Source organism: Artibeus jamaicensis, unplaced genomic scaffold (assembly GCF_021234435.1).
Source record: "Artibeus jamaicensis isolate MK-2021 breed Jamaican fruit bat unplaced genomic scaffold, CSHL_Jam_final contig_477, whole genome shotgun sequence".
Lineage (NCBI taxonomy): Eukaryota > Metazoa > Chordata > Mammalia > Chiroptera > Phyllostomidae > Artibeus > Artibeus jamaicensis.
This window is the reverse complement of record NW_026521854.1, coordinates 8,885,005-8,897,595: the sequence shown is the minus strand read 5'-3', so window position 1 is coordinate 8,897,595 and position 12,591 is coordinate 8,885,005. Positions and strand designations below refer to the sequence as shown.

At 52.8% G+C, this 12,591-nt stretch overlaps 1 protein-coding gene across 1 annotated transcript; it reads right to left on the bottom strand.

Moving 5' to 3' along the window:
* ILVBL (ilvB acetolactate synthase like) lies at positions 1–11,845 on the bottom strand. The gene is made up of 16 exons (XM_037162602.2): positions 11,456–11,845; positions 10,983–11,130; positions 9,338–9,539; positions 9,088–9,215; positions 8,860–8,998; positions 8,649–8,760; positions 4,383–4,482; positions 4,150–4,247; positions 3,898–4,034; positions 2,775–2,909; positions 1,367–1,481; positions 1,109–1,278; positions 963–1,033; positions 812–883; positions 542–647; positions 1–423 (listed from the first exon to the last, which is right to left on the bottom strand). The coding sequence occupies exons 2-16, from the start codon at positions 11,118–11,120 to the stop codon at positions 245–247; spliced, it is 1,902 nt and encodes a 633-aa protein (XP_037018497.2). The 5' UTR covers positions 11,121–11,130; positions 11,456–11,845; the 3' UTR covers positions 1–244.
* Positions 11,846–12,591: the final 746 nt, after the last annotated feature.

The following is a 12,591-nucleotide window of genomic DNA, read 5'->3' as shown; positions in this document are numbered from 1 at the left end:
TGAGTACTTGGATCCAGGTTGACCAGATGGTTTATTCAATGTGTAAGAAAAGAGAAAAAGGGCACAACTGGGCCCACAAAGAAAAGCCCCAGGGCTCTCCAGCGCTTCCAGGAAGCTTCAGCCCCTGCCTGTCTTCAGGCAGGGTTGTAGGGTCACTGGGCCTCACAGGGTAGGCCCAGAACAGGCAAGGATGAGACTCCAGACCAGCTTGGTAGTCCAGGGGTGGGAAGGCACCCACAAGGCCCTACACAGCAATGGAGCCCTCGCGGAAGTCCGTCCTCCCAATAAGGATGTTGACTACAACCGGGTGGCCATCTTGGCACTTCTGCTGGGCATCACGAAGCACCTTGACCACCTGATCCTCATTCTCCCGTGACAGCAGCAAGCCCTGAGCCCCCAGGCCCACAGCTGCTTTGTGATAATCTAAAAGGGGAGGTCAAGTCAGATGGTAGCAGGGACCCAGCCCACCATGCAGCCAGCCCAAGGGAAGAACACACACCCAGCAAAGCCGTAAATAGCCCCCCTAAACCAGACCCCTCACCAGTGTAGGCCAGGCCACAGGCCACATTGCTGCCCAAAGAGGGCACCTGCTCCCGAGAAATCTGGGTCCAGCCAGCATCATTCCCTATCAAGGCCATCACTGGGATCTGCAGGGAGAAGGTGAGGCAAGGCCACAACATTCAGCCCCCAGGCTTCACCAGCCAGAGGACACAGAGAGAGAGAGGTCCTCCACCACACAGAAGCAACTCCCTCCCCAGCCCTGATGACATCTCCCAGAACCCCCAGCCTTCCCCTGGGGCAGCCTGGTTACCTTGTGTCTGACAAAGGTGTCAAATTCGATGAGGCTATACCCAAAAGCTCCATCCCCAAACAGGCACCAGACCTGAGGTGGGACAGAAATGGTTGGGGTAGTTCATGGCCCAGAAAGCAGCAAGCCTCCTGCCTCCAGTGCCCTGACTCACCTCAGCATCTGGCCGGCACAGTTTGGCCCCAAGTGCAAATCCTGCACCAACCCCCAGAGTCCCAAAGGCCCCTAGGAAACCAAGAGAAGGTAGTTATTAAGGGGCCTGAGTGGTACAAAAGTCTCCAGGGGTAGGCCCTTCCTTACCAGGATCAAGCCAGCGCAGGGGGCCACGGGCCTGCACCATATGGGCGGCAGTACCCACAAAGTCCCCGCCATCCACCACCAGAATTGAGTTGTCAGGCAAAGTTTCCTCCACCAGCTGCAGCACCCGCACCGGGTTCAAGTGCTGGGCTACAGGCATCATCGCCTTCTCCCTGCAATGGAGCAGTGCAGGTCAGCAGGGCCAGCAGCAGACGCTGCTGGGAACCCACCACCCTCCATGGCCATTCTACCAGCCCCCACCGAAAGGACTGCTCCTTCTGCCAGTCAGCTTGCTGAAGCTCCTCTGCCCAGTCTGAGGCCCACGTCTGGCCCTGAAGGCCCTCCACCAGCTTCAACATGAAGGAACCCACGTCTCCTGGAGAAGGAAGAGGGTACAGCTGTAGAGAGATGGCTTCCTCCTTTCTTTCCAGCACCAGAGGCTCAAAGACAGCAGGAAGCCAACAGCAGCCCTGCAGCAGGAGGCAGGGAGGCAGACCAGGGGCGCTCACTGGGAAAAATGGGCAAAACACACCCCAGAGACTCTAGAACCAGGTTAAGGCAGAAGGGATGAGAGGGAGGGCAAGGCTAGAAAAACAAGATGCGCAAAGCAGACTAGAAACCTAAGCCAATCTCATCGCCTGCCTCCCCATCACACCCTGGACCATACAGTCCTAGCAACTCTTCCTCTGAAAGATATCACTAAAACCACCTCCATCTGCCAAGCACATGTCTACAACCCAGGCATGCAGAGTACTTGTGAACGAATACACGAGCTGGCGATGATATACTTTTCATCATCTCCATTCAGAAATAATATCCTGCCCCTGGCTGGTAGGGCTCAGTGGATTGAGTGCCAGGCTGCAAACCAAAAGCTTGCAGGTTCGATTCCCAGTCAGGGCACATGCCTGGGTTATGGGTCAGGTCCCCAATTGGAGGTGTGCAAGAGGCAACCAATTAATGTTTCTCTCCTCTTCTTTCCTCCCTTCCCCTTTCTCACTGAAAGTAAATTTTAAAAATCTTTTTAAAAAAGAAAGAAAGAAGTAATATTCTGGAGGATCAGAGAAGTTGAGCTTCTCCTTCCATCCATCTCCAATCCAGGCCTTGTCATTTCTTAACCCGACCCTGTTTAAAAGACCCCTTGACCTCCTGGTCTCCTTAAAAGACCACCTGGCCTCCTCCAACTCGCTGCCCACCCAGCTGTTACAGTGGACCTTCCCAAACACAAATGAAATGGTGCCATTTCTCTGCTTGACAAGAGTTCCTGTCACCTACACTGCAGGGAAGTCCATGTCCTTGGAATGATGGGCAAGTCAAAGCAGGGCACAGAAGGCCACGGGGGAAGACTGGACAGTGGTAGCGGGGTTATGACAGGATGACAGAGGCCTCAGGGGCCAAGGAGTGAGCTCTCTGTCCTAACAGCAGCAGGCAGCATGAGACGTTTTGCAGCCAGGGAACATGATCACAGGCACATTCCCAGGCCTGCCCTTCAGTGCACACACACCATTTGTTCGTCCAGAAGCACCCATCAGTCTGAGAGCCAAAAACACATCTCTGGCTGACTGGGTGCCCCCTTAGGGTAGAGTCCAGACCCAGAACCCAGCTCAGGCCAGCTGCAGCAGAAGCCAGGAGAGGGCTCAGAAGGACACTTGCGGGCTCGTTAGGGGCTCACCTTGCACAGCCTCCTGGGGCTTCCAGAACATGTCTGAGTTGATCAACATCTCTTTCCGGTTACGGTTAACAATGATGATCTTGCTGCTGCGGCTGAGGACACGGCCATAGGATAGGCGGAAGTCACAGACGATTCCTGGGGCAGGGGATAGGGGAATAGTGGATGGAGGGCCACTGTCCTGGGGGTGCCCACTACCTAACTTAATCCACCAAGGAAGACTGCATACAAAAGGGTACCCATTCTTCACCTCTCCCTGGACCAGCGCCCCCTGCAATGATTTTGTAGCTCCCCAGCCCTTGAACCTGAGCTGGCCTCAGGATGTGCTCTGGCCAGCAGAGTGTGTCAGGAATGCTGGCATTCATTCCTGAGACCAGACCTCAATATGCCTTGCAGCTTCCACTCCCTCTCTTAAATAACCTTGTTCCCTCAGCCCTACATGTTTCTCATCCTCCACCAATTAAACCAGCCCAGGCCCAGCCTACTGGGTGATGAGGATTACAGAGGAGAAGTTAGGGAAGAATGAGAACTCAGAATCCTAGCTGAATCCATGCTAGCCCAGCTAGAGCCCCAGCCAACCTGCAGGTATCTGAGCCAGCACAACCTGGATCAGCACAGCTGCCCTCCTGCCCCCCTCACCGCAGACCCCTGAATGAGCCCTGCCAAAACGAGAAAAACTACCACCTTACCTGTAGATGGGTCTTGGGAAATAATAACTGCAATTTGAGGCACTGAGGGTAGGAATGGTTATTACGCAGCAATAGGTAACGGATACAAGTACTATGTGTCTGAAAGGTTTCAAGGCACTTTATGTGAAAATGTGTATGCCACAGGTGTATGTGCTGTATAAAGTATAAACACTGTATAACACATACAAATGTAACTGCTGTGCAGAAAGTTCCGCAGGGGCCCACTATCTGTGTCCTCCTTTGTGCAAAGCTGGGTCATATCGTGCAACTACAACCTGGCAAGAGTTCACCTGAATTTCAAATTCAGGGTTGTTCCAAATCCTTGAAAGGGGAAGGGGTGAGACCAATGAGTACCAGACTAGCAGGGGCAGGGTCACAGGGTAAGGCGGGTCCTGCACACAGGGAAAGGGAAGGGCGGGGAGGAGGCCGAGGCCCACCTGCCAGGAGGACGACGTCTGCCTTCTTCAGGGCAGCACTGCGGTTCTGCCGAATGTGGAGAGGGTGGTTTCGGCCCAGCAGTCCTCGTGCCATCCCGCCCAGGAAGCAGGGGACACCCAGGGTCTCCAAGGCAGCCCTGCAGGTCCAGGTAAACAGAGGTAAGAGTGACCAAGGGGCTGCCCATCCCCATAGGGCACCAAGGGACCAGGGACCAGGAAGGTGATAGTTAAGGCAGAGCTAAGGCTTCTCACCGAAGCTTGTCAGCGGGTGTCGGGGGCAGTAGGGCCTGGCTCCCCAGCAGCACCAGAGGCCTTTTGGCCCGGCTCAAGATCTCCACACAGCGCTGAACCTGGGGCGAGAGGTAGAGCTCAAAGAGCTGACCCTGACTCACCATCAGCCCCCAAGATCAAGGCCCCAGTACTGACTAAAGGACAGGCTGTCCCTCCAGGTGGGGATCCCCGGCCAGGGAAGAGAGGCAATTTACCTGCTGGGGAGGTGCCTGGGGAATGTCCAGAGGCAGGGGCCCCTCAGGTTGAGGCTCCCAGGCTCCTGCAAAGAGATTGGCCAGGTGATTCTCTAAGTACCTGCAAAGAGGAGAGGAAGGGGTGGTTACCAGGATTCCTTACTGGGTTTAAGGAACTGAAGCTGAATGGAGGGGCTGAAGGAAGAAAGGGGCCAGGAGGGAAGAGGGATGGGCATCGGGGTGGTCGAGCAATGGCCCAGGGACAGACAACCCCCAGTTACAAAGTCTCTAGTAGCCTGTTTCCCTCAGAAGCTTCTGATGACCACCCAAACCTGACATAGACCCTCAGAAACAAGTGACAGGCATGAGTCCCAGAATCATGGCCATAGCTGCAGGATCAGGTGGAGGTGGCTCTGCTGCTTCCTAGCTGTGCGACTTTCAGCAAGTGACTTAACCTTTCTGAGCATCCTACTCTGTAAAATGTAAAAAGGAACCTCCCTCCCCAAGGTTCAGTGATCTATTCATTCAGGATAGAGAGCACTTAGCAAAAGCATCAGTGATGTCAGTGGAAGCTACTGACATCATCAGTACACTTTCCTCTTTCTCAGGCTTCTGACACCCCTTCTCTGTCTCCTTACTCACTGGGTCACAGGGCCCCAACTCTCCGTGAAGCCCTTTGCGGGGCTCTGGAGATACACATAAATCCTGCTTAGCTCTGCCCTCAAGAACATCCAATCTGGCCAAAAACAGACACGTAGGTGTTGGCAGGAAGCAATCAGAACCAGAAGTTTCTGTTTCTCTTTAGAGGAGTCAAGACTGCAGAGAATGAGAAGAGGCCAAAAAAGGAACCACTGGGATACCAACGTGGAAAGAAATGGCACAGCACTTCTGATCCGGATGGTGGCACAGGTAAACCAGGTTACTCACCTTCTCACACAACCTCATCAAAATTACAACTAAACTACAGAACAACCATCATTTAGAACTGCCTGAAATCTGGCTGAATGGAAGTCCTACAACCACGGAATTAAAGAAGCAGCCACACTGAAACTGGTAGGAGGGGCAGAGATACAAAACAGACTGGTTCCACACCCACATGTGGCAGATAAAAACTGGGAGGGATGTCTCAGCTACAGAAGTTCACCTGAGGAATGAGGGGTCCCAGCCCAGGGTTCCAGTGCCAGGAAGAGAAGTCTCCATAACTTCTGGCTGTAAAATCCAGCAGGGATTATGGCTGAGGGAGACAAGGGCTTCTGGAGCCCTAGAAAGTGCCTCTTAAAGGGCCCACAGACAACTTATTCAGACTCACTCTCTCTGAGCTCCAGCACTGGGGCAGCAACTTAATAGACACCAGAGATATATGGAGAGGAACTAAATTGTCTGGTATCAGGGAAAAGCTAGAGGGTCAGCTTTCTCCCAGACAGAAGTGCTGGCAGAGCCCATCGTTGTTTTGATGAGCCCCCCCCCCCCCCCCCCCCCCACAGAGCCTGCAGACTGGTGCCATATCTGAGACTCCATCAACCTGGCTCCCACGTTTTGCCCCACCTTGGTGACTCCCTGAGGTGTGGCCTCACCCAACTTTTGGGCCCTCCCAATCTGTTTCCAGGGGCTTTTCCATACAAATGGCTCGTCTTGATTCATGCTTCAGATTTTCCTAAAATCTCTCAAACAAGCAGCAAGCCCTGTAAGCCCTTAGTGAGCCCTTCTCACTAAGTGGCCCCAGACTCAGCACTAGTGACAGTCAGCCTTGGTTCAAAGCTTGGCTTCACACGAGCACCTCTAAGCCCAGCACAAGTAACAGCCATCTACATATTGCTTTACAGATCATGCCAGGTGGCCCCGGGGCAGAACACAAGTGGCAACTGACCTTGGCCTGCACCTCCTGCCTGGGGCTTCTGGGATATCTCCAAATGTGCCAACATCCGGATCAGGGATACCAAAAGGAGAACAGAGAGCATGAAATTGAAAATCTATTTGAAAAAATGATGACAGAAAAATTCCCTAACTTGGTGAGGGAAATAGACATACAAGTCCAGGAAGTACAGAGAGTTCCAAACAAGATGAATCCAAAGAGGCTCACACCACAACACATCATAATTAGAATACGAAAGGTTAAAAACAAAGAGATAATCTAAAGCAACAAAAGAACAGCAGGTGGGTACCTAAAAAGCGTTCCCATAAGACTGTCAACTGATCTCTCAACAGAAGCCTTGCATGCCAGAAGGAACTGGCAAGAAATAGTCAAAGTGATGAAAAGCAAGAACCTACAACCAAGATGACTCTACCTATCGAAGCTCTCATTTAGAATTGAAGAACAGAGAAAGAACTGCCCAGACACGAGAAAGCTAAAGAAGTTCATCATCACCAAACCAGTATTATATGAAATGTTCAAAGGTTGTTTTTAAGAAGAAAAAAAAGATCAAAAATATGAACAGTAAAATGACAAAAAATACATATTATCAACAATTGAATCTAAAAAACAAAATAAAAAAGCAAAACAGAAACAGACTCATAGATACAGAGAACATTTGGACAAGTGCCAGATGGGAGGGGGGCTGACGACTAGGTGAAAAAGGTGAAGAGACTGAGAAGTACAAACTGGTTGTTACAGAACAGTCAGGGACAACAGAGTAGAGCGCAGGGAGTGCAGTCAGTATTAGTCTAACAATTATGTACGGTGTCATACCGGGATGACCACAGCAAGTTATGTCATGTCTAATCACTGGGGTGTACACCTGAAACTAACATAATAATGTATGTCAACTGTAATTGAAAACTTTTTTGAAAATTGATTTAATTAAAAAAAAGGCAATAGAAGAGCCAGACTTGCTGGAGGCTGAGAAGGGAAGCCTGAGAGAGAGGAGGACGGGGGAGGCCAGGGAGCAAAGAGGCTGTACCAGCTATGGAACGGAAACACTTAAAGACTCTGCTTCCCAGGTGTGGTAAACAACCACTCCTATGTGTCAGGACCCTGAACCCCCCTATCTATTTCTGGCTGTAAAATCCAGCAGGGAAACCAGACAAGCGCGGTTCGATTCCCAGTCAGGGCACATGCTTGGGTTGCAGGCCAGTTCCCAGCAGGGGATGCACGAAGGCAACCATACATTGATGATTCTCTCTCTCTCCCCTTCCCTTCCCCTCTACCGATAAATAAATAAAATCTTAAAAAAAAAATCCAGCAGGGATTATGGCTGAGGGAGACAAGGGCTTCAACATGGTTCCTTAACATACATGTTGGCATTCCTTAACCAAATGCCTAAAATACCTAAATTCAAAGCGTTGCTATAAAAGACACTGAGTAAGACCGCTACTCCCTAAGCTGCCCCTCAAGGCACACCTCCCATGTTCTAGGTTCAGGACCTGTCTGTCTCATTCGCTGACATCGCCCATGCCCATCCTGGTACCTAGCATACAGCAGCATTTGCTAACCACATGAAAGAGGACTGGAAGAAGCAGGGGCAAGGACAGGCAAAGGAAAGGGATGTGGAGGAAAGGGTTAGAAAGACAAGAATTGATTCTACCTCCGCCTGCTTCAGCCAGGCCCACCTCCACTATGACATACCTCCACTCAAGCTGTGACCCCTTCCTATCTGCTAAACTGGAGGAAGCGCCCCTCAAACTCCTTAGATCTTCTAAGAAAACCTTCAGGCTTGTCCCAGGCCAGCCCCTACTACCCTGCTCTTTCCAGATCCTGGCCACTTACCACCCAAAGCCCCAGAGCGGAGCTGTGCCCATGGCACAGGCAGGCAGGGACCCACTGTCCTTTCTCCAGGAACTCATATGTGGTCCGTCCATGTCTCTGCATCCCACAGCCACTGCCCATACCCAGGCCACCATCACCTCTCATCCCAGGTCCACCACACCTTCTCTTGGCTTCCCGACGTCCACCCAACCAACCACAGTCTGTTCTCCAACAGCAGCCAGAGGGACAAATGAAAACCTGCCTCAGGGTATCCCCCACCTCTTATTAAGGCCCTGCAATGCTTCTCAATGGATCTCAGATTGGAAATAAAACTGCAGGCACTCCCAGTGGGCCATGCTCTAAACTCAGTGGCTACCCTTCTCCTCTTTGCACACCTGCTACTGCCACACAGGCCACCCTGCTTTCCCAACCAAGTTGTTTGTGCCTCAGGACACTTGTATACACTATACTCTCTACCTGGAATGCTATTCCCAGGACTGGTTCCTCTCAACTGATGGGTAAATCAATGAATGGGTCGAAGGTGGGATAAATGCTGGCAGGAGATTGCAGAAGAAGGGAGGGCACAGTGGGAGTGGGGTACGCACCAAGAGACCACTCGGCCCATAAGGCCCTTGGGTGGCTTGGCTGGCACCATCTCCTTCTGGACCATGAAGTAGGGGTACAGCACATCTATGGGCAGCTCCACAAACACTGGGCCTGCAGGGGCAGAAAACACACTGAACCTGCCATGTCTCCCCCAACCCCCAGGCCCTAGGACCTTACCCTGGGACCACTACCCAGCCCTCTACCACCTACCCGGGATGCCCGACTGGGCAACAGCCATTGCAGTCCTCAGAGTGGGCATGATGTCCCGCACCCTACGCACAGAAGCACAGAACTTGCAGAGTGGCCGGAACAAGGACATCTGATCAATGGCCTGGAGTGCACCCCGGTTCTGGTAGAGACAGGGGTTCAGGGAGTTACCATGTAAGTGAGCCCTTCGAGCCCTCCTGGATCCCCCACCATCTCCTGAGGGCAGAGCACCTGCAGCAGAGTACTGGCAGCCCCACCCAGAAGTAGGACTGGGGACTGGGCTATCTGAGCGTTCTTCACCGCCGTCACTGTGTTCGTGAGGCCAGGGCCCGCCGTCACTGCTGCAACACCCACTGTCCCTGGAACACAGACTCTGTCACCCTCTGCACCTATGTCCATCTTCCTGGCCACCCCCCAAAAACCCTGCCCCTGAAAGACTGCCCCCCATCTCAGCCCCCAGCCCTCTCCGTTCTGCCCTCACCGGTCAAGCGGGCCACAGCATCAGCAGCAAACACGGCCGTGACTTCATGGCGCGTGTCCACCACACGGATGCCCAGCTTCTCACAGGCCACCAACACTGGGGAAATATGCCCACCAACCAGTGTGAAAAGGAACCGAACACCGTGGGCCCTCAGCACGACAGCCACATTCTCCCCACCATGCCGGATGCTCTCCTTGTCCACCTGAACCCATGAAGGGGAAGAACAAGACTGTCAAGGACCAGGGCAAGGGTACTGGGGCAGGTGGAAAAAGGGGCGAGGAAGGAGGGAGGGAGCAGATGATGTGACGGGGGACAACACATCATCTTACCAGATCCTCATGTCATTACAGTTGACCCTTGAATAACACAGGGGGCAGGGGTGTTGACCTCCTGCACAGTAAAAAATTCACAGATAACTTTTGACTCCCCCAAAACTTAATTACAAATAGCCTGTTAACTGGAAGCCTTATCAATAATATAAACAGTTAACTAACACATATTTTGTAGGTTATATGTAATATATCCTGTAGTCTTACAATAAAGTAAGCTAGGAGAAAAATGGTGTTGTTAAGAAAATCATAAGGACAATATATTTACTGTATTTACTTTTTAAATAAATAAGTGGGCCCACATTAGTCAAGGGTCAACTGTATACCCTCTCACAACTAAGCGGACAAAGATCTTGCCCAAGCAAGAGTCGAAGCCCCATGAAATCCACACTGTTCAGCACCCCGCTCTGTTACACTGTCTGCCTGGGGATGGTAGGGCAGTCAGGGACAGAGGGGAGGGTGGCTCTGCCACACCCAGGGAAGGCTGGCCAACAGCATAAGGCACCGGTCGTCAGCTCTGACTCCGGAACTGCCTGCCCTCCAGTAACAGGGCTGGTAGCCAGACGGTTGACTCCAGCCTTCCAGGCTCCCTCCCACTTACTGGGCCAGGCCCAGTTGACAGGCTGCCAGCCACCAAGTGCCTGGCAGGGGGAGCAGCCTCCCAGCCCCATATTCCACACAGCCCTGAACACCAGAGGCCTTTGCCTTAAAGCTCCACAAGTCCTCAAGGCCAGTGGCACTGCTTCTGTTTAGATGAGGAAGTACTCAGAAGGGGTCAAAGCTGCTGCTCCAGGCTAGGAAAGACTGGGGAAGGGGTAAATTTCTGAGAGAGGAGCCAAGTAGTTCAGAGCCATGTCTACAGAGTCAGCTCCTCCCCAAAGAGGTCATCTGAAGTGAGCAACCACACAACTTCTCTGAGCCTTGGTTTTCTCTGAGGAAAATGCAGACAGAAACAAGGGCATCTATTCAGGGACTTGTTGGGTACATGAGATAATCCCTCTGAAGCAATGAGCTCAGCAGAAAGCAACTGCCCCGGCCACATCCTCTGGTACTTGTCTTTGTAGCAGCAGCAATGACCCCAGCATGTTCAAGAAGCACTGTTCTGTGAAAAGGACTCGAGCCCTCTAGAGAAGGAGCGTGGTGAAAGCCCTGGCAGCTGTAACTTCCCCATTAACTCTTTCAAAGCAAAGTCCAGGGCCCATATGCTTGGCAATGGGGGCAGCGCCCTGGAAAGAATCTCCCGACAGTCCCTCTCATGAGGAGGTCAGCCCTCTTCTGGCTGCCCCGCAGTTTGCCTCCCATCAGTGCCCCCGCACCTTGTACATCAACCGATTAAAGAGCCCCAGGCGGTGGTGTGCGGCGCCCAGCACTGCAGCCACTAGCGTTCCACAGACCAGGAGTACCAAGGAGGGGAAGAAGTTCCCCGAAGGGGCGGCGGCTGCGAAAGTCTCCATAAGGTGACACCTAAAGGAGAAAGGGGAGTTACAGGGCCTGGACACAAACATAAATTACCCAGAAGAAAGCACGCCCGCTCTCCTACACGGGTCCTGAGCCACGCCTCTTCCCCGGAGTTTCTGCCCCGCCTCTTACACAACTAACCTCAGGCCGGACCCACACCCCTCAGGGTTCAAGGTGCAGCCTCCCGAGAGTCAGACCACGCCACCCGGGATCCAAACCCAGACCTTCGCAAAGCTAGACTCCCATGCTTACATCGCCACCACCACCCAAACTTGGAGCCTACAGGTCAGAGCAACTACCAGGGCTTCATAATAGTTATTTCCCCACTTACCTACTACTCAATGGACCGCCTCTCACGTCAAGGTGCAAAATCTCTGCCCCAGTAGAAAGCCCACCGATCTACTTCACTAAGAACGATAAGGCCACGCCCTCAGCTTGGCCTGCGTTATCCACTAGTTCAGCCAGGCCCCGCCCTCGAACAAGACCCGGAGCCCAAGTCTGAGCTTGAACCCGGGCCGCGAGACGAGGTGAAGTCGCACCAGGATGTTTCTCCAACCCTCGACGTACTTCAACCTTCATCTACAAGACAATGCCCTGATTCCAGGGGAATCCGGCGCCCTAAGTGTCACGTGACCCAGAAGACCCTCCTGGCTCTTCCCCGGGACACTGCAGCACGCTGTAGTCCGGCAGGTCCTGCGGACACAGAGCCGTAGTCACGCTCCCAGACACAAGTACCTCCTTTTCTCGCCTTTCATTGGCTTGCGCTGCAAGCCTCACGCCCCTATCACAGGAGAGGCCACGCCCATCAGCGTCTGCCATTTGCCAAGATCCTCTCGGACCCACCTTCCACGGCTTTCCATTGGCTCACGTTGCAGGCCCTTGTTCCGGGCCTTCCAAATCAAGTCCGTCTTTCACGCCATTTGAGCTATACACCCCTTCAGGTTGGCTGGGTGTGGGAGGTCATGAAACAGCTGTCCGGAGTCTACCATCTGGGGCCAGATCCCAAACAAGTTTCGCCCCCTTTGTAGCGCCAGGTCCCGCCTCCTAGCCTACCATAACCCGGCAAAGGCAGAGGCTCCCCTCCCTCATCCGCAGGTCCACCTCCGCTGTTGGCCCCACCCCACCTCTTGGGGTTTCTCTGTCTGAGTGCTGGGGAATGGACGCTCCAAACCCTATCAGTCCCTGCTTCCAGCCTACGTTCCACCTGTACTCCAGCTGTCTGGCCTTGGCCAAATGATCTCCCCATCAGTAAAGGGGGAGTAATTCTGGCTCCAAACGCCCTGGTTCTGTCCAAGACAAACCCTACCTTTTTTTTTTTTTTTTATTGATTATGCCATTACAGTTGTTCTATTCCCCCCTTCATTCCCCTCCACCCTACCCACCCCCGTCCCCACCATTACCCCCCCTTTAGTTTATGACCATGTGTCTCAAGTTCTTTAGATTCTATATTTCCCATACTATTCTTGT

What these genes read in the sequence shown, in the direction of transcription:
- ILVBL (XM_037162602.2), bottom strand. Translation starts at nt 11,120, where the DNA reads ATGGAGACTTTCGCAGCCGCCGCCCCTTCGGGGAACTTCTTCCCCTCC. An exon ending in TTAATCGGTTGATGTACAAG is followed by an intron (nt 9,540 to 10,982) that starts GTGCGGGGGCAC and finishes TCATGGGTTCAG; the next exon opens with GTGGACAAGGAGAGCATCCG. An exon ending in GCCCCAGGAGGCTGTGCAAG is followed by an intron (nt 1,482 to 2,774) that starts GTGAGCCCCTAA and finishes TTCCTTCTCCAG; the next exon opens with GAGACGTGGGTTCCTTCATG.